This window comes from Lepus europaeus, chromosome 10 (genome assembly GCF_033115175.1).
Source record: "Lepus europaeus isolate LE1 chromosome 10, mLepTim1.pri, whole genome shotgun sequence".
In the NCBI taxonomy this organism is placed as follows: domain Eukaryota; kingdom Metazoa; phylum Chordata; class Mammalia; order Lagomorpha; family Leporidae; genus Lepus; species Lepus europaeus.
Window position 1 is genome coordinate 84,782,495 of NC_084836.1, and position 20,596 is coordinate 84,803,090.

Sequence of the window (20,596 nt, forward strand, 5' to 3'; positions counted from 1 at the left end):
GAACATTTATGTGTATTTGAGTTCTATTTGTATTAAAGGTTGAGAATCATGGAGGTAGTCTAAAAGACATTTTGTAGAAAAATAGAGTGCACCTAATTAGCAAGTGAACTTCATCCAGACTGGCTAGACATACCACTTTTTCTAAGGATATTCTAAAGAGGCACTCCAAGTGTTATTTTTATATTAATTACCAAAAGAGATGGGAGCCGGCGCCATGGTCCACTTGGTTAATCCTTGGCCTGCGACACCTGCATCCCATATGTGTGCCTGGTTCTAGTCCCAGTTGCTCCTCTTCCAGTCCAGCTCTCTGCTGTGGCCTGGGAGGGCAGTGGAGGATGGCCCAAGTGTTTGGGCCCTGCACCCGCATGGGAGACCAGGAGGAAGCACCTGGCTCCTGGCTTCGGATCAGCGCAGCGCCGGCTATAGCAGCTATTTGGGAGGTGAACCAACGGAAAGAAGACCTTTCTCTGTCTCTCTCTCACTGTCTAACTCTATCTGTCAAATAATAGATGCAGCCAGCACTGCTCTCTTAATCATCGCTGGTATAACATTCTCTTCTAGCTTTAAAAAAAAAAAAAAGAAAAACAAAGAAAAATTATACTCTAAGAATAGTATAATTTTAGGAGTCAAAGTTAAAGATTTTTCATTATCAGTGAGAAATATCATGATTTTAATTTGTAGAAAGAAAAGAATTCTTGTATTTTAGGTTGGGAGACTGTACATCACGGATTTTTTCTGTTCTGGTTGTCATGCTATACTGTTAACAACACTGCTTATCTTTCACGAAAGTATTCTGGTTTTGAAATCACATGGTATTTTTATTAGGTCATACTCACAAAAGCATTCTAAAACATGGGCTATGGACCTTCCAATCTAGTTCTTATCTATAATAGAATAAACCACAAAGTTGGTATTAAAATATAGAGATTAACAAAAATCTATGTATGCTATTTAGCCAGGACATGCTGTCAAATTTCTACTAGTCAATGGCAAGTTGGTAGAGAGAGTTCTGTAATGTTCTTGCTTGTCTGTGTTATTTACTCCATGCCAATATTCAACTGGTGCACACCAGTATGGGTCTGTTCACCCTGATGGTCAGCTATTGGACCATACCTGCTGTTAAATAGGAGGCTACTTCAAAAGGCTAATAAAAGCTGGATGAAAAAGGTAAGTTCATTTTGGTGCAATAAATTTGGAATCTATGCTAAGTTTTTTCATAATATTCATTTTACACAAACTTTTTGAAGAAACCTCCTATTTTGAATATTTCCTGTTATTGACCTCTTTTTTTTTTAATAAAAATTTATTTTATTTATTTGAAAGGCAGAGTTACAGAGGGAGAGGGAAAGGCAAAGGGAGAGGTCTTCCATCTGCTGGTTCATTCCCCAAATGGCTACACAGCCAGAGTGGGCCAAGCTGAAGCCAGGAGTGAAGAGCTTCTTCCAGGTGTCTCACATGGGTGCAGGGGCCCAAGCACTTGAGCCATCCTCTAAATAGTGCCCATATGGGACACTGAAGCGGTGGCTTATCCCACTACACTGCAACGCAGGTCCCCAATACTGATCTCTCTAGTATGCATTAATACGTGAATAGATTTCTTAACGTGGTGATGATCCAATCAGATTTTGGAGTCCTACAAATTAGTAACGATAATTATAAAAGACTGTTGCCAAGACCTGTTGAAAGTGTGCTGCATTTGACAAGTAACTAACTTCTAATTCTTACAGATGGTCCTGGTTCCACATGAAATATTTTATCTTTTTAAAAAGATTTATTTTATTTATTTGAAAGGCAGAGTGACAGACAGAGGGAGAGACAGAGAGAAAGAGATCTTCCTACCGCTGCTTCATTCCCCAAATAGCCACAATGGAGGCAGCTCTGTCAGATCATCTGGGAGTGTTGAACTCCATCTGTGTCTCTTACATGGGTGGCTGGGGCCCAAGCACTTGAACCGTCATCTGCTGTCCCCCAGGGTACACATTAGCAGGGAGCTGGATTAGAAGTGGAGCAGCTGGGGCTCAAAGCAGCACCCCAGTATGGGATGCTAGTATCACAAGCAGCGACTTCCCACACTGTGCCACAATGCCAGCCCCCAGATTTTTCATCTTTACAATATTGTAAAGGCAATAGGCATTTGGTAGGAACTGTATTTCAACTTTTGAACTTGGGCCTTTCTCTAAGCTAGTGATACAAAGTCCAATGCTTCCTTGCCTTTTTGAGCAGTGAAAGCTATCACAGTTTCCAGGGAGCCCTGTGATTGCTAGCAGGGGTGGAGAACATCTGGCCCACAGGCCACATCAGGCCCACAAACTCATCTGGTCCGGCACTGCCAAGGCAACTGCAAGTGGGACTTGAAATTGAATACATCTGCAGCAGGTTTATGTTTAAACTGATAATTTTGTCTGGCGTGTGGATGATGTTATAAATATCCAACTGTCCCTTGGCGGGAAAACTGTTCCCCACTCCTGCAGGCTAGGGAAACGCACCACTGCTGTGCAGGGGGCTTGGTTTCTAAACTAAGATGTTTGTTAGGTTAGTTCAGATTAAATGCCTTGTCCGTTTAATAAGTTTTCAACTTACAATGGGGTCATCAGGACATAACTCCATCAGAAGGTAAGGAGCTTCTGTAAAATACTATAGGTTAAGCATCCTTAGCTGAAAAACTTGGGACAAAAAGCCTTTGGGATTTGGGAATATTTGCATATACACAATGAGATAACTTGAAGATGGGACCCAGGTCTGAACACATAATTAATTTGTGTTTTATGCACACCTTAAACACATAGCTTGAAAGTGATTTTATACAATAGTCTTACTGTATCTGTATCTTGACTATAACTTGCCATATGTGGTCTGATGTGGAATTTTCCACCTGTGGTATGATGTTTGCACTCAAAAATTTTGGATTTAGAGTGAACAATCTTCATTATTATCTGCATTTTATGGATAAGAAATTTGAGACACAAGCTAAGAGGTATCTAAGGTAACACAGAGGTGGTGATTTGAATAACAAATAAACTGAGGTTCACAAAGGATGCATGGTTTGGTCAAAGAACTGAAAGAAAAAGTCATTGTATTGAAAATGACCACAACAATTCTTATGCACATTGAGAACAAGGTGAACTTAAATTAAGGTCCAAAATGGTATTTTGGACAAAGGGAATGAACGCACACTCAAATAATCCCTGTGTCCTGGTCTGGGATGATTCTGTTTCCAAGTTTCATTCACTGGATCTTGAGAAATATGTCCCCAAAAATCATAAAACTGACTGGTTATTACAAATCATAAAACTGAACTGGTTATAACAAATATATTGTTACAGCCACCCTTAGCAAGAAAAAATAATATATAATATATTGATTTTTAATTGCCACTTGCCTTCTAATTTCAATTTAAGAATATATTAAACTGGGGCCAACATTGTAGTGTAGCAGGTAAAGCCACTGCATACAATGCCTGCATACCATATGGGAACTGGTTCATGTCCCAGCTACTCCACTTCCAATCCACCTCCTGCTAACGGCCTGGGAAAGGTAGCTCAAGACAGCTCCAGTGTTTTGGCCTATGACACTCACATGGGAGACCCAGATGAAGCTCCTGGCTCCTCTCTATGTGTAACTATGACTTTCAAATAAATAAACAATTTTTAAAAGAAACAATTGAGGCACCATTTCAAAAGATACTTAAAAGATACATTCTAGGGGCTGATGCTGTGGCATAACAGGTAAAGACATCACCTGCAATGCCAGCATCTCATATGAACACCGGTTCGAGTCCCAGCTGCCCCACTTCTGATCCAGCTCTCTGCTATGGCCTGGGAAAGCAGTAAAAGATGGTCCAAGTCCTTGGGCCCCTGCATCAGTGTGGGAGACTTGGAAGACGCTCCTGGCTCCTGGCTTCGGATTGGCACAGCTCTGGCAGTTGTGGCCAAAGTGAACCAGCAGATGGAAGACCCCTCTCTCTCTCTTTCTCTGCCTCTCCTTCTCTCTTTGGGTAACTCTTTCAAATAAATAAATAAATCTATTTTTTTTTAAAATATATATTCTGTGAGTTATACATGTCAGGTAACTAATACTGATAGAAGGTACATGAAAACATTTGAAATTCCATAAAATATTTTAAAAAACAGAATAGTGTTCTATTGTAAGGGCTGAATTACAATAAGGATAAGAGAAATCAAGAAAGGTGAAAATGGGGCTGGCGCTGTGACTCACTTGGTTAATCCTCCACCTGCAGTGCCGGCATCCCATATGGGCGCCGGTTTGGGTCCCGGCTGCTCCTCTTCCAGTCCAGCTCTCTGCTGTGGCCTGGGAGGGCAGTGGAGGATGACCCAGGTGCTTGGGCCCCTGCACCAGTGTGGGAGACTTGGAAGACGCTCCTGGCTCCTGGCTTTGGATCGGCGCAGTGTGCTGGCTTTAGTGGCTATTTGGGGGGTGTGCCAAAGGAGGCAGGACCTTTCTCTCTGTCTCTCTCTCTCTCTCTGTCTCTCTCACTGTCTAACTCTGCCTGTCAAATAATAATAAAAAATAATAAATAAAAAATAATAAAAAAAACCTCCTGCATACTCTGCTAAAATTTCTGTCATTAAAATATTTATTTTTTATTTATTTATTTTTTTTAATTTATTTTTTTGACAGGCAGAGTGGACAGTGAGAGACAGAGACAGAGAGAAAGGTCTTCCTTTTGCCGTTGGTTCACCCTCCAATGGCCGCCGCGGTAGCGTGCTGCGGCCGGCGCACCGCGCTGATCCGATGGCAGGAGCCAGGTGTTTATCCTGGTCTCCCATGGGGTGCAGGGCCCAAGGGCTTGGGCCATCCTCCACTGCACTCCCTGGCCACGCAGAGAGCTGGCCTGGAAGAGGGGCAACCGGGACAGGATCGGTGCCCCGACCGGGACTAGAACCCGGTGTGCCGGCGCCGCTAGGTGGAGGATTAGCCTATTGAGCCGCAGCGCCGGCCAAAATATTTATTAAGATAATTTGCTAAAGATGGTAGGAAGGTAGGAAGAAAGGAAGGGCAGAAATAAGAAATAAGTGAACAGAGCACATGAGGGCACTTCAAAAACACTTAATAGATTCAAAAGATGAATTTATTATGGTGTGAAATTTCTGAAATCTATGCATAGATTTTTCTAAGACCCTTTTAATACTTTCTTGTACAGGATACAAGGAAGCATAAAAGAACCATTAATGTCATACAGTCTGATTTCTTTTGGGGCCAGCATTTTGGCATAGCCAGTTTAGTTGCCAAGTGTAATGCCAGAATCCCACACGGAAGTGCCAGTTGGGTTGCAGGTGCTTCACTTCTGATCCAGCCTCCTGCTTATGCACCTGGGAAGGCAGTGGAACATGGTCCTAGTACTTGGACCCTTGCCATCCATGTGGGAGAACCAGCTGGAATTCCTGGCTCCTTGGCCTTAACGTGGGTTGCTGTGATCATTTGGGAAGAGAACCAGTAGATGAAAGATTTCTCGGGGCTGGCACTGTGGCACTGTGGCATAGTGGGTAAAGCCGCTGCCTGCAGTGGCAGCATCAAATAGGAGAGCTAGTTCAAGTCCTGGCTGCTCCACTTCTGATCTGGCTCTCCGCTATGGCCTGGGAAAGCAGTGGAATATGGCCCAAGTCCTTGAGCCCCTGCACCTGTGTGGGAGACCTGGAGGAGGCTCCTGGCTCCTGGCTTTGGATCAGCGCAGCTCCAGCAGATGCGGCCAACTGGGGAGTGAACCAGTGGATGGAAGACCTCTCTCTCTGCCTCTCCTTCTCTCTCTGTGTAACTCTGACTTTCAAATAAATAAATAAATCCTTATAAAACAAGATTTCTCACTCTCCCCCCACCCCCATTCTGACTTTCAAATGAATAAGTCTTTAATATACAAAAGAGCTTAGGCTTTATTTCTGTGTGCTTGTTTAATTAACAGGTTCCAGGTTGGTAACAGGGTTGACACATGGACCAAGGAGCTGACTCCAAACTGCCCTCCCTATTGCCTCGGTTTCACTCCCTGCTCACCTTGCACAGGTGTCAGCTTCCCTATGCTGCCCTCTGAGTGCTCTGTACCTATTTGCATCCTACTCCCTCCAGGCAAGGACCATCCCTGGGTTCCAAAAGCATGATTTGGGAGACAGCCTAGTAGACAGAAAAAGCAGGGGTTTTGTGTTCAGGCAGAATTGGTATTGAAATTATGGTCTCACTTTTTAGGTAACTGAAATTGAATCAAATTCAGATTTTCTGAGCCCCAGCTACCTGCAAAATTGAGATAGTAATACCGAGTTTTTAAACATAACAATGAAATATTCCTTTATACTCATGGAGTTGGCAAAAATTAGAAAGAACAAAATTAACAGTTGCCAATATAAGTATGAATCGTTATAGCCATTTGGGAAAGCAGGATGGCAATTTCTATTAAAAGCACATTCTCCTTAAAGCAGGACTCACATTCCTGGAATCTTTCCCATACAAATAAAAGCACCAGCTTATAAGGATATATGGGCAAGGACGTCTATCGCAGCATTGTTTGTATGGCAATAAAATGGAAAGAAAGTGCTTGCTCATCATAGGAGAATGGTTGAATAAATTATAGTACATCTAAACTACAGAATACCATGCAAGCTTTAAAATGGATGAATTATGTCTACACAAAATGACTTTGAATGTTTTTTGCATTGTTTTGCTCCCTGTATAACAGCAAGATTCATAGAAGTGTATAGAATGTGGTATAATATCTGAAAGGTAAGCATATATAAGAGTTGGTAGGAAAATAGAATTAAAGGCTAAATAAAATAATATAAATTAAAAGATAAAATATTTCAAAATATTTTGCACCAAAATAAGCATATCTTTTAACATTTAATAATGGCTAAAAATACCTAAGCCTCCTACTGTATATCAGACATGACTTGAAATGTTTTCAGGTAATTGGTATATTTGAATGCTCAGTATTCTGTAAGGCTATGTGCATTATTCATGTCATTTTACATGCAAGAAACTGAGGTGCAGAGAGACTGAGCAAAATCACCCAATTGTGTCAGTGGGAAAGTTGGACTCTGGACCTGGGAAGGTGGAGCCAGAGTCGAGATTCTTGACTGGTAACTGGGAGATGGGAAGTAACTGAGTGACAGCAGAAAACTGTTTAAGTCATCCATTATGCATGTGTTTATATGAAACTGTGTGTGTTCTTATATACAGAGATAGACGTATGGAAGGATGACGCATCCCCGTCCCCACCCCACACAAATGCGAATGGTAGCTACGCCAGGGTGAAGTGGTTGCATGCGGCTTTTTATTTTACTCTCTTGCATCATTTGAATTTTCTACAATGAGCATTCATGATTTGAAGAATGAGAAAATGAGATAGATTATTCATTATAGATCCCCCCAAATTTATACACATTTCCATTATTGGAATTTTCTTATAGGAATGATCAAGGGGGCAGGTTTCCGGCTCAGCCATTGGGGCACTGTTTGGATGACTTCATGCTATGTTGGAGGGCATAGCTCTGCTCTCCATAGCAGCCTCCTTCTCATGTGCACTCCGAAAGGCAGCAAGTAATGGATCAAGTGCCTGGGTCCTTGCCATCCTCATAGGAGACTCAGAATAAGATCTGGGCTCCAGGTTCAGAACGGACCCAGCCCTGTCTGTTTCAGGCATTTGGATTGTGAGTCTGGGAGTGCAAGTGCCCTTCTCTCTCTTTCTCTCTCTCTCTCTCTCTCTCTCCTTCCCTCCCTCTATCCCTCCCTTTCCCTTTCGAATAAATAAAAGAAGTAAACAGATTACAATACTTAAAGAGCAAAGAAATGATCATGAACGTTGATAAACCTAAACAGATATCCCTAGCCCATATAGAATTTAAAACTGAAACCAGAAAAACAAGCAGAAATGGAAAAACATTCATTTACTGGAGCGTATAATTAAATGATGTTAGACTATCAAAAGGCATGGGGAAATATTCCAAGTCTATTGTTATATTTAAAAGACCATTCCAAACTGGCTTGCATTTCAGAATAACCTGCAAATACATGTGAGCAAAATAAAGTTTTAACCTTTTCCCTAGTAAATCAACAGAAAATTGGGAATTTACCCAGAGGAAGTGATCATAGATACACACAAAGATTTATTTACAAGTATGCACTGCATTGCCCCATTATTTAGAACAGGGAGAAAACTATAAACAACTAAATAATCTAACACTAGGGCCCTGGCTATGTAAATTGTGGGACAACCAGATGATGAAATATTATACCTCCAATAAAAATCATGCCTGTGAGGAATATTTAAAGACATGGCAAAACATTCATGGTATACTGCTAACTGAAACAATAGGAAAAAAAACCTTTTTTTTACAATTTAATTCTTAAAGAGGAAATGATTATATACTTTCATATTTTTCTAGATTTTAATATATTTAAAATAAATTTGTATTTTTTTCTGTAAGCAGAAAAATAAATTTTATATTACATTAGCATAAAATATTATCTTTTTTAGGGATTGCATAAGCTCATGCAGGAATTAACTCTGATAGTTAATATGAATAAAGTCATCCCCCCCCAACCCATTCCTCCTTCACCAAACCTTTGTCCTTCCCTGATTCTCAGGTTAGCCTGAAGGATACATGTACATAAATGTAAGGCACTGAGCATAGGAGACTCTCCATATGTCTTAGCTCTTTCTCCACTGCACAACCAGCGGACAGCTGCTTTCATTCACCACTTGAGACTCTCAAAACCACAGAGTGATAATTCTGGGGTGCAAAAATGCATTCAGTGTGTCAATGCAGGTCCAGGAAAAGGGACAGTTTTGTCCCTGCTGTAATGGGGTGAGATGCCCAATGCACATACAGTGTGCACTGAGAGTAGGAAAAGGACCAAGACAACCGAGACTGGAGAAGCTGGAGGGGGTTTCTAACGGGAGGTGCAATGTTCGGATTATCTTCAACAGTTTAGGAAAGGAATGGAAAACAGTATTCAGAACAATTCTAGCCCAAAACCACGGACCCAGACTACCAGTGCTGATGGCTGGAATACTCGTGCCCCTGTCGTGCACACTCCTGAATCGGCCTCCTCATCCATAACCTTGTCTCTCACTCTGGTCTATGGCAAGGCTGACCATTGCTCTAGCTTCCTCCTGTTTTTGCATTGATTATGACTTCCAGGACGTGTGAGACTAGATTAAGGGTTAAGAAATCTTTTGCCCGGTGACATCGCACTTCACAAATGCCAGACAACCGTGATGTGACTTACACAGAGTTCCAGAGGAATACAAGCCCGGGTGTGCACCTGAGTATTAACTGATTTTGTGTTTAATATTAATGAGCCTATGATTTGGTCTGGTTGACCTTCAGATTCAAATTAGGTACTGATTAAATAATAAGACAGATGAAGCAGGATGTGTTTCAGAAGCACGTTTTACTCCCCCTGTAAGGTGCCTCAGCCTTGGCTGTGGGTGAGGGTAAACTAAGGAAAGTGTTGGAATAGCCAGAAAATGGAGTTCTCCTTGACTTAAAGAGATTGACTGCATCTTAAATAATAATGGTAATAACTTGGCAGAAGCTTCAATCAGATTATCTGATATTTCTATGGATGTTGCATTTGTTTATATGTTCCCCTCAAGTACTTGTATATTAGGTAATTTAAATGGCCTTAACCCTCATGCAGAATTTAAAGTGTAAAGCACAATTGAATTAATAGATTATTTTGACCATTTGTAAAATGTTCTATCTTACAAATAATCTCAGAATTCCTATCATCCCACAGACATTTTCCCAGGCCGGCTTTACCTTGTGGTGAATTTCAGTCCAGTCTTTGTTGCTACATCCCTGGCACGCATACCACATGGATGAATTATGCATTAGTATTCCTCTTCCTGAAATCCCATCCTCCCAATTCAACTCCTACCCAACCCGATGGCTGAAATGACTCACTGGGAGCAGGTGTTTCAGTGTGTGGATCACAGTCTAGCTCTGGATCCACGAACTAGTCAGTTGTACCTCCTTCTATTAGTGGCCCACACAGTTAATTCTTCTGTGGAATAAGCACTTAGCACTGGTTCTGGGTTCCCAGTGTGAAACATGTCTAGAACATTTGTACAAAATCACCGGCCCAGTAGACACCAGGATGATAACGCTTCTTTGGAAATTCTTCACATTTCACATAACTGTTTCCAATGTTTTTTTAAAAAAAATTCTTATCTCTAAACAAAGTGACATTAACCATCTCATTTTTGACTTGTTTGTTTTCAGTCCTTGCACTCTGGAAACCAAAGTTTGTAACAAATGCAAAGCTAGATAACCAACAAGAAAGCTGGAATTAACTGAATGGATCTCAAAATCCTTGGGAGTTCTATTGGAATGAGAATAAGAAGCCAGACCAGAATGTAGGTGATTCCAAAACCTAGGAAGATGCTTGGGCAGGATCAAAGACTGACAACAAAGTGAGGATGGCAAGGGCTCCTCGAGGACCTTTGATCAGCGAAAACGCTCAGCCACTTAGCTGGAGAGTGTAATAAGCATTTATATAAGTGATCTTATTACTGCAGAGCTCTAAAATAAGCCCTGATGTCACTGAGGAGAGATATTTCTGCATGAAAGCTAATATTGGAGAATATTTGAAATGAATTCTCAACGCATTTGACTGCCTTTTAACCTCATCGTGACCTCAATCTTAGAGGATTTCAATGGAAAAATTCTTTTTTTTTTTTTCCATTTTAAAGGCATGCATCTATCCGTTAACAGGGCAGTCCCACAAGCATTAGACACTTGATCTAATCTTTGAATTAATAATCAATTAAAAATACATGCTAGTTGGGAAGAAAAAGGCAAAAATCTTATCTTTCATGTTCTGTTTTTTAATTGAAACTAGATAACATGCTAATGTGAATTTCAAAACACTTATTTTTCCTTCAACAAATAGGTTAATGGATATTAACTATTTAAGTAAAATCCTGAAAACTTTACATTTAGTCTTTGAGGGAATTGCATTTGAAATACATGATAGAATTGCTTGGTGGAGTTACCACCATTAAAATTTTTATATAAAAAACCCTGTAAGTAGTCTAAAAAGATCCTGACAAGAGAAATTAATAGTGTGAGATCCTAAAAGCATCAAGAAAACTCTCAAGCCGGTTGTTTGTGTGAAGGTGTGATATCGCCCAACTAAACAACACAACAGGAAAGCTCTCAGCTTGAAGCACACAAATTAGATGATCTCTCTTTCCTTTTTCATAAACACAGCCGTTCAACTTCATGACACTTTAAAATTTTTATCACAAACTAAATGATTGGAATGTTCAAATTTTTTACTTCCTGTCATTTCAGTGTGATTCAGTCAGGTTTATTACTCTTGCTTTTTCTCAGTTGACAAAGAATTTCTTACCAGAACCTGTGTGGATAAATGAAATCCTTTTCATTTTAATTTTTTAAACACATAGCAGATATCATTTTCTTAATTTTTTTGTCTATTTATTTGAAAGGAAGAAAAAGAGAGGGAGAGAGGGAACACCTATCTGCTGATCTGCTCCCCAAATGCCTGCAACATCTGGGGCTGCACCAGACCAAATTCAGGAGCCTGCATCTCAATCCAACTCTCCCACATGGGGGACAGGGATCCGACTACTTGAGCCATCACCTGCTGCCAGAGTGTGCATCAGCAGGAACCTGGAATCCAGAACAGATTCAGGACTTGAACCCAAGTGTTTCAATATGAGATTCTGGCATCCAAAGCAGCCTCTTCCTGCTGTGCCAAAAATCTGCCACATCACTTATATTTTATATATACTAAATGGTTTTAGAACCAAAGACATAAGAAAATACATTTTAATAATATAAAAGAGGTATCAAGACATTCATTTGAGAAGTGGCAATGAACATGAAAAGGTCTACTCCAGTTGCAATAGTATGGTGGATGCTGTGTTAGGTCTCTGGACGAACCTTCAAGAATGAATTTCTTATCTCAGGTGCTATACTCCTTTCTGGCTCAACAGAAGAGAATCATCTCACCCAAATTCACCTCCCTTTCCCAGGCAGCCAGTGTGTAAATGACTTATCCCTGGGAGATTTCAATGGCCTGACTCTCACTCTGACCATGGACAGCTCAGTGAAGGTTGTACCATCTTCAGATCTTCCATAGGGGGTCAACTGACTTCTTCTGAGAATGCATTGCAGCTCAGCTTCCCTCTCCACCGAGTTCTACTTCTTTTTTTTTTCCTCTCTTACAGATTTTGATCCCAAGAGCTTTCCCTCATAAACGTTTGTGTGCTAATCTCCATCTCTCGGGAAGCTGGATTTGCACGTGTGCCGGAGTATTCTATGAGGTAGATTCTGTTCTTGTCTCCATTCTACAGAGGAGAAAGCTGAAGTGTACTTTACCTGTTATCCCTTGTTAATTCTTTGAATTACCTGTCAAAGGTCACCAGAATTCCAGAGCCAGGATTTAAACCCCAATCTTCTGAACCTCAAGTCCACATTCTTGGTGAGTACCTCACCACACAGGACATTTCAGTAAAAAAACAAAACAAAACAAAAACTACCAGGAAATGTAAACTGGAGCAGCTAATGATGCAAATGGTGAGTATAGAAATATCAAAATCACTTTGATTTCCTAGACGCCGATTCAAAGAGAAGCAAATATGAATAGAAAATGGAATGTATTGTGAATCATTCCAAATTGAAGAAATGCATTCAACATGTTGAACTAGAAGTTTCAAGAAGTTACACAAGTTATCAGATGTCCATCTGTACAAACACAGCCATCCATTCTGTCATTCACAGAAGGACTTTTAGTAGTTACCAATGACAGGCATAAAATAATAATGCCTCGATGTGTGGGGCTAAACAGTTCACTGGGATGGGGAGAAACGAAGGGACTATGTTATTTTCTCTGAGATATATACTTTTAAAGTTCTAACAGCATCACATCAATGTCTCCACTGCTTTTCCTTCCAAGAAGAGTAAAACTTTTCTTTTAGTTATTTCCTCTTCTAGGGACACTTGTGTCAGTGACATTGTCTCCTAGTAACTGTCTACTGAATAAAGAATTATGCTTTTGCCAAAGACTTACTTCTCAGGATACCTTTCAAACATATTTTTCTGGGATGATGAAACTCTGGTAGGTGGTCCTCACAGACTGCTCTTCCTAACTTGCTCCTGATAATTAACTGGGAATAGCAGAACCAACTCACTGTGCTGTCTTAAATAACCCTTTTCCCTAAACATCATTTGTCTGATCATTCTCTTCTTTCATAAACATTTATTTTTCAGCAGAACACATGTAACCGTATATATACATTCTAGAAAGGCTAGGCAAGAATACAATGCAGTGGGTGGGATATTTGAATGGGGCAGAAATAGAGAAGCTTAAAGAGAATTATTTAGATTTGCTGGCTGTCCCATTTTTCCCCCCTCATAAACAAAGCTGAAGTAGTTTTCTTTGGAAAGTGTGCGTGATTTTTAGAGATAGGAAGTGGCCTCATACCTTGTTCTTTGCAGACTTCAACTCCTTCCTGTGATGCAGGGCTGGGCACAGTGGTGGTGTTGACAGCATCTGTAGAGACAGAAACAAGGCCTCAGACTCTACTGTCAACTGATGCTTTCCTGTGCCCACACCACCCTCCCCACTGCACCGCAGAAAGAGTGAGCCCGTTTCATGCTATAAGACACAGAATCGTTTTTGAAGGAGTTCGTATTTGTGATTCCTTTAATAATAAAACAGAAACCTTCAGTGAAAACAGAGACCCATGGACCACAGGCTATATTTTTGGTGAAGAATACTTCAAGGGAACTTCAAAAAGCTCAAGAAAAATGGAATTAAAAATATGTTGTTGTTGTTGTTGTTTGCAAAAAAATTTGAAATCTGGGGCTGTCGCTGTGGCTTAGCAGGTAAAGCCGCCTCCTGCAGTGCCAGCACTCCATATGGGAGGTGGTTTGAGCCCCGGCTGATCCACTTCCGATCTTGCTCTCTGCTATGGGCTGGGAAAGCAGTGGAAGATGGCCCAAGTCCTTAGGTCCCTGTACCCACAGGGGTGACATGGAAGAAGCTCCTGGCTCCTGGCTTCAGATCAGCCCAGCTCTGGCCATTGGGGCTGTTTAGGGAGTGAACCAGCAGATGTAAGACTTTCTCTCTGCCTCTCTATAACTCTGCCTTTCAAATAAATAAATGAATCTTTTAAAAAAGTTGGAATCTGTACATAGAGGGGTCCTTTAGAAAGTTCATGGAGATTATGTATCATGAAAAAAACTGTCTGGATTTAAAAAAAAATATTTTTGCACCAAAATGAACCAATTTTTAAATTCCACTTTTCCAGGAACCTTTTTGAAGTGCCCTTGTATTTGTTGATAGTAGTATGTAAACTACTATAACATTTTGCTTCTTGCACATATCTGAAAGAACAGTATATTCTTCTTCTGGGTAACAGATTGTGAGAGAAATCATATTTCTTGCAAGTTTCTACAAAGTGTTTTTATGTGTGTGTTTTTAAAAAGTTGGGTTTTTCTTAGCATAGCACTTCTGCTGCATTATGCCAAGCTGTCAAACTGCAGGGAGCAGCTCCGTGGCTGTCAGTGCAGGGGCCTGGGAGAAGGGGACCATTCCAAGGAAGGCACTGGGAGCCATATGGAGGTATCTAGATGTGTCTCCAGCATGTGGCACACATAAGTCCATTCTGTCTCCATTTCCAGAAACTACCGCCATTGCTTTCCTGCAGTAGTCTTCTAACATTGCTTCTTTTGACCCATTTTCTTCTTTTTTTCCTCAGAAACCTTTTATTTAAGGTATGCAAACTTCATGCATTTTAGAAATACAACTTTAGGAACACAGTGATTCTTCCCACTGTACTCACCTCCCACCTGCATTCCCATCCTTCTTCCTCCTCCCTCTCCTATTCCCAATATAATTTTTTACTAAGGTCTATTTTAAATTAACTTTATACAAATAAGATTAATCTTACACTAAGTACAGAATTCAGCAAATAGTGTGAAAAAAAAAACTTACTTTAACATTTGAAACAAGGGTTGTTTAAAGTCACTACATCTCAAAGTATCAATTTCATTTCTATAGATTATCTTTTAGGTGCTCTATTAGTTACCACATATCAGGGAGAACATATTGTATGTGTTTCCTTGGGACTGGTTTATTTCACTGAGTATAATCGTTTGCAGTTGCATCCATTTTGTTGCAAACAACAGGATTTCATTTTTTTTTTACCACTCTGTAGTACATGGTGTAAATATCTCATAATTTCTTTATCCAGTCTTCAGTTGATGCATGCTTGGGTTGATTGTATATCTTAGCTATTGTGAATTGAGCTACAATAAATATGGGATACATATAACTCTTTCATATGCTGATTTCATTTCCTTTGGGTAAATTCTTAGGAGTAAGATTGCTGGGTCATATGGTAGGTCTATATTCAGATTTCCAAGGTATCTCCATACTGTCTTCCACAGTGGCTGTACCAGGTTACATTACCACCAACAGTGGATTAGGGTGCCCTTTTTCGCACATCCTCACCAGCATTTGTTGTTTGTTGATTTCTGTATGATAGTCATTCTAACTGGGGTGAGGTGAAACCTCATTGTGGTTCTGATTTGCATTTCCCTGATGGCTAGTAATCCTGGGCATTTTTTCATGTGTCTGTTGGCCATTTAGCTTTCCTTTTTTGAAAAATGTCTGTTTAAGTTCTTTGCCCATTTCTTAACCGATTGTTTGTTTTTCTGTTGTTGAGTTTCTTAAGCTCTTTATAGATTCTGAATATTAATCCTTTATCAGTTTCATAGTTTGCAAATATTTTCTCCCATTTTGTTGGTTGCCTCTTTGCTGAATGTTTCTTTTGCAATTCAGAAGCTTCTCAATTTGATGTAATCCCATTTGTCAATTTTGGCTTTGATTGCATGTGCTTCTGGGGTCTTTTTCAAGAACTCTTTGCTGATGCTAATGTCTAATAGGGTTTCACCAATGCTCCCTAATAATTTGATGGCATTGGGTCATGGATTTAGGTCTTTGTTCCATTTTGAGTTGATTTTTGTGAAGGTGTTAGGTAGGGGTCTAGATTCATACTTATGCATGTGGAGATCCAGTTTTCCCAATACCATTTGTTGAAGAGAATGTCCTTGCTTCCTGGGATTGGTTTTAGCTCCTTTGTCAAAGATAAGTTGACTGTAGATGTGTGGATTGTTTTCTGGAGTTTCTATCCTACCCCATTGGTCTAGCCATCTGTTTTTGTGCCAGTAGCAAGCTGTTTTGATTATAACTACTTGGTAGTTTGTCTTGAAATCTAGAATTGTGATGCCTCTGGTTTTGTTTGTGTTACATAAAATTGCTTTACCTATTTGGGGTTTTCTGTGTTGCTATATGAATTTCAGCATTGTGTTTTCTATATCTGAGAAGAATGTCCTTGGTAATTGATTGGTATTACATTGAATATGTAAATTGCTTTTGATGTATGGACACTTTGATAATATTGGCTCTCCCAGTCCATGAACATGGAAGATTTCTCCATTTTTTGTATCTTTTTCTATCTTTCTTTAATGTTTTGTAATTCTCATCATAGAGATCTTTGATGTCCTTGTTTAAATTTATTTGAAGGTATTTGATTTTTTTGTAGCTACTGTGAATCGGATTGATCTTAGAAGTCCTTTCTCATGCATGGCATTATCTGTGTATACAAAGGCTGTTGATTTTTGCACATTGACTTTATATCCTGCTACTTGACCAAACTCTTCCATGAATTCCAATAGTCTCTTAGTGGAGTCTTTTGGATCCCCTATTTATAGAATCATGTGGTCTGCACATAGGGATAGTTCAACTTCCTCCTTCCTAATTTGTATCCCTTTGTTTTCTTTTTCTTGCCTAATGGCTCTGGTTAAAATTTCTAGGGCTATATTGAACACCAATGGTGACAGTGGGCATCCTTGACTGGTTTCAGGTCATAGTGGGAATGCCTGTTGCTTTTCCCCATTCAATAGGATGCTGACCATGGGTTTGTCATGACCTGTCTTGATTGTGTTGAAGAATGTTCCTTCTGTACCCAATTTGCTTAAGGTTTTCATCATGAAAGGGTGTTGTATTTTATCTAATGCTTCTCTGTATCAATTGAAATTATCATATGGTTTTTGTTCTTCAATTTGTGAATGTGATGTACCACATTGATTGATTTGTGAATGCTGAACCATCCCTGCATATCAGGGATAAATCCAATTTGGTCCATGTAAATGATCTTTCTGATGTGTTGTTGGATTCATTTGGCTAATATTTTGTTGAGGATTTTTGCATCTATGTTCATCAGGGAAATTTTGAACCATTTTCACTCACAGGCAAAGTGAGCTTTATTAACACTTAAGTCATGTTTCTCTGATACTTAGAACTTTCTGTTAACTTCATTTTAGTAGCTCTAATAAAAGTAAGTCTTATTTAGCCATAAATTATCTGGCTCTACGATCTCTTATTAAATCTGACAGCATGCTACCCTCATGTCAATCCTGCACCCATCACCCTGGCCTTTCTCCAAAATGCTAACCCCCAGTCTGCTGTGAGGTATTTGCATAAAATGTTCCCTCTATCTAAAATATTCTTCCATCATCTCATCATGGAAATCTCAATTTAATGATCACTCTGATGGAGAGTCCTCCTCTAATCAAACCAACAGAGAGTTGTCTTCTAGATATTCCTATGTTACCTTACTTCCCTGTAAGACATTGATAATGGTCTGAAATTTTTATCATTGTTTCATTTGCTTATTGTTTGGGCTCCTCCCGCTAGAAGATAGACTTTAGGGAAGCTGGGATGTTGTCTTTATTATTTGCTTCTACATTCATGGTGCTCAGAACAGTACTTGGCACAAAGCACATTCTTGTTATGTATTTGTTGAATGACTTATCAGTAAATCATATATACAACCTTGAATTGATTTGATCATACACATCAAAACTTCTGAACTGTTTTGAGATTCATAGTCAAAAGTAGAGCTAGAAGTTATAATTCAATGAAAAGAAGATTTTTAAAAGGATTTATTTATTTATTTGAAAAACAGCATGACAGAGAGAGAAGGAGAGACAGAGTGTGACAAAAGTGATAGAGGCAAAGATCAGTCTCCCTTCTGCTGATTTACTGCCTGGACAGCCACGACATCCAGGGATGGGTCAGGCCAAAGCCAGGAGCCAAGACTTCATCTGGGTCTCTCACCTGGGTAGCAGGGGCCCAAGTACTTGTGCCAACCTCTGCTGCTTTCCCAGACACATTATCAGGGAGATCAGTCAGAGGCGTGACAGCTGGGACTCGCTCTGGCACTCTGATACAGGATGCCAGCTTTGCGAGTGGCAGCTTAACCCACTGTGCCACAACGCTGGCCCAGCAAACAAGTTACTTTTACTTCAGAAAAATGACAGCTGGTTCAAGGGGATTTAATTCTGTATCTCTGCACCCTGATTAGGGGACTATGGGGGTAGGTAGAGAGAACATAACAATGTATGTTGACATGGGCCAAGATCATAAACACATGTGGCCACTAGACTCCATACTAATCAGCTGGTTTACTTGGAATAGCAACAGGAACCACTCAGAGATGTAGTCAGGGCTCTCTGTTACATCGAGAGGTTCCCACAATGCTCTGAAGAGGTGGAGAAGAGGGCTTACATTCTCTCACTCTGCCCATAGGCAAGGTGATTGCAAATCCCTCCAAAACCTATCTGCTCTTAACTGATTAAGAGAAAAGGGATTGATTTTTAAAAGATAAAGCTCAGGAAAATCAGTTTGCATCAGTGTGTATGAGCGTGTATTTGAATATGGGTATGTGTATGTATAGAGGTAGGGAAAAATCTATGTTGAAAAAGACAGCTTGGGATAGAGCATTGAGAGAATAAAACCCATGAGACCACAGCAGTCATAGAACGGCCTCAGCTGTCAGCAGTTGGTTGACTAATACCTGTCAGCCTGCGACAGTAAAAGCAGTGACAGCTTTTCGCATAAGACTCATCTTCCACAGAGCATAATGATGTGTGGGCTGGGACCGAGGGCAGGGAGGGGTGGTTTGGATAACAACAGCTTGCTGTATCAGAAATGCATTTCCTCACAAGGACTGTGTTTCAGTAAAGGGAGCCAGCTGACCCAGTAACAGGTACACAAGGTCCTCTCTGCCTTGCTTCAGTGCTTTCTCTGATTGGCCTTCTTCAATTCCATCTTCCAGGTTAATAATAAAAGCTTTCTAGTTCCCTAGCAAAAGTTCCAAGGTTAATGTAGGAAGTTTTTAGTGAAAAACTTATCGTACTTCTTGGTTTAATTCCAAGAGTTCAGCATATGGTCGAGGACGTGTCTGGCGCATATTAGAGCCCACTATTTCTAAAAGGCCCCTCCATGGGTCTCATTAGGAGTGGGAGAATGACTTAGAAACCGAGGGGATGAAGGATATTTTTATTTTTGGGGTTATGTTGCTAACTGTGTGACTGTGCCTATCTTTCTTTTAAAGGAGAGCACACTTGAGTACAAAATTGGGTAGGAAGAGATGATAAATCAAAGATGATTTCCATCTCTTTTGAGCTGTAAGTGCTATTTTATTTAAAAATGCTCAATTTATAATCTACCGTGCAGAATCTATAGCGTTCAATTGACACATCTGTCCTTTAGCAAATAGAGGGGATGACAGGAAGGTTTGCAGTCTCACTTAGAGCTCTGTGTAGTGGGTAGTCAGCCTCCATAGCATCACACAAGGTGCAGAGACATAACCAGAAGACTCCTCACAGTTTAATGCAAAACAGCAAAGAACATTCCACTCACTGTACCTCTTCTTCATTTCCTTTGAACAATTTCATTTCATTTTTTCAAACAAATCCGCTAGTTTTGACCTGACTTTAGCCAGCCAAGATGACGAGGCACTTCCAACCACTGCTTGCTTCTCTTAGAGTATCAGCAAGCAACCGGTGTTATAGGAAGTAAAATGGCTTCGGTGCATGAAACATGAGATTGTACCATTCTGTCCGGAAGCACGCTCAAGTCATGGTTAACAGAGCTGGAGACCAGAATGAAGAGTGGAGGTAACCTGCTGAGTAGGTATAAGCATTTTCAGACAACAGCAGTGAGTAAAGTTATTGTTCACCTCTGTGGATGAGACCTAGGAGACTCCTCAAAAGAAATCTGAGCCCACCTGCTTCTTGGCTCTGCCCTTCCATTTCCTCCGCACCTTGCTTTTCCTCGGGACCGTTCTCATCTTTCAAGAAAACCACAGAGGGGAAAAAAATACATCAAGTCAATTTATGAAATATCTCTTTATGGCTAATATGCAGCGCTGAAATTAATTGTAACCAATGTAGCATGACTCTCCATAAAGCAAGTCAGAGAGATGAATCAGAGGCATGAAACAGAAAAATTACCTACATAAATAGGTACATTTATGCTGGTCCCTTCTCACATGATTTGCTGGATGAAATGTCGAACTGCAGTAAACAAAATTCACTCAGCAGTCCTGGTAATGCCTCTCTCCTGGCTTGGCATTTCCCAAACTGCAATACAGATTTCAATTCCAATCTGTTTTTCTCCTTTGACTTCAGTAACATGGACTGTGCAAAGAAGCTTGGCTGATTGAGTTTCTATGCCTTTTATTTTTCTGTTTGAAGTATGTTGC

General features: G+C 40.2%; 1 protein-coding gene across 1 annotated transcript in view; it reads right to left on the reverse strand.

The window, feature by feature from the left end:
• LOC133767827 (ADP-ribose glycohydrolase MACROD2-like) overlaps positions 1-20,596 on the reverse strand; it is an 874,013-nt gene that overhangs the window by 101,483 nt on the left and 751,934 nt on the right. The window contains exons 6-7 of the mRNA XM_062202273.1: positions 20,120-20,182; positions 13,462-13,530 (exon numbers count right to left, since the gene is read on the reverse strand). Of these exons, the coding sequence (XP_062058257.1) occupies positions 13,462-13,530; positions 20,120-20,182 (132 nt within the window). The remainder of the gene's footprint in view (positions 1-13,461; positions 13,531-20,119; positions 20,183-20,596) is intronic.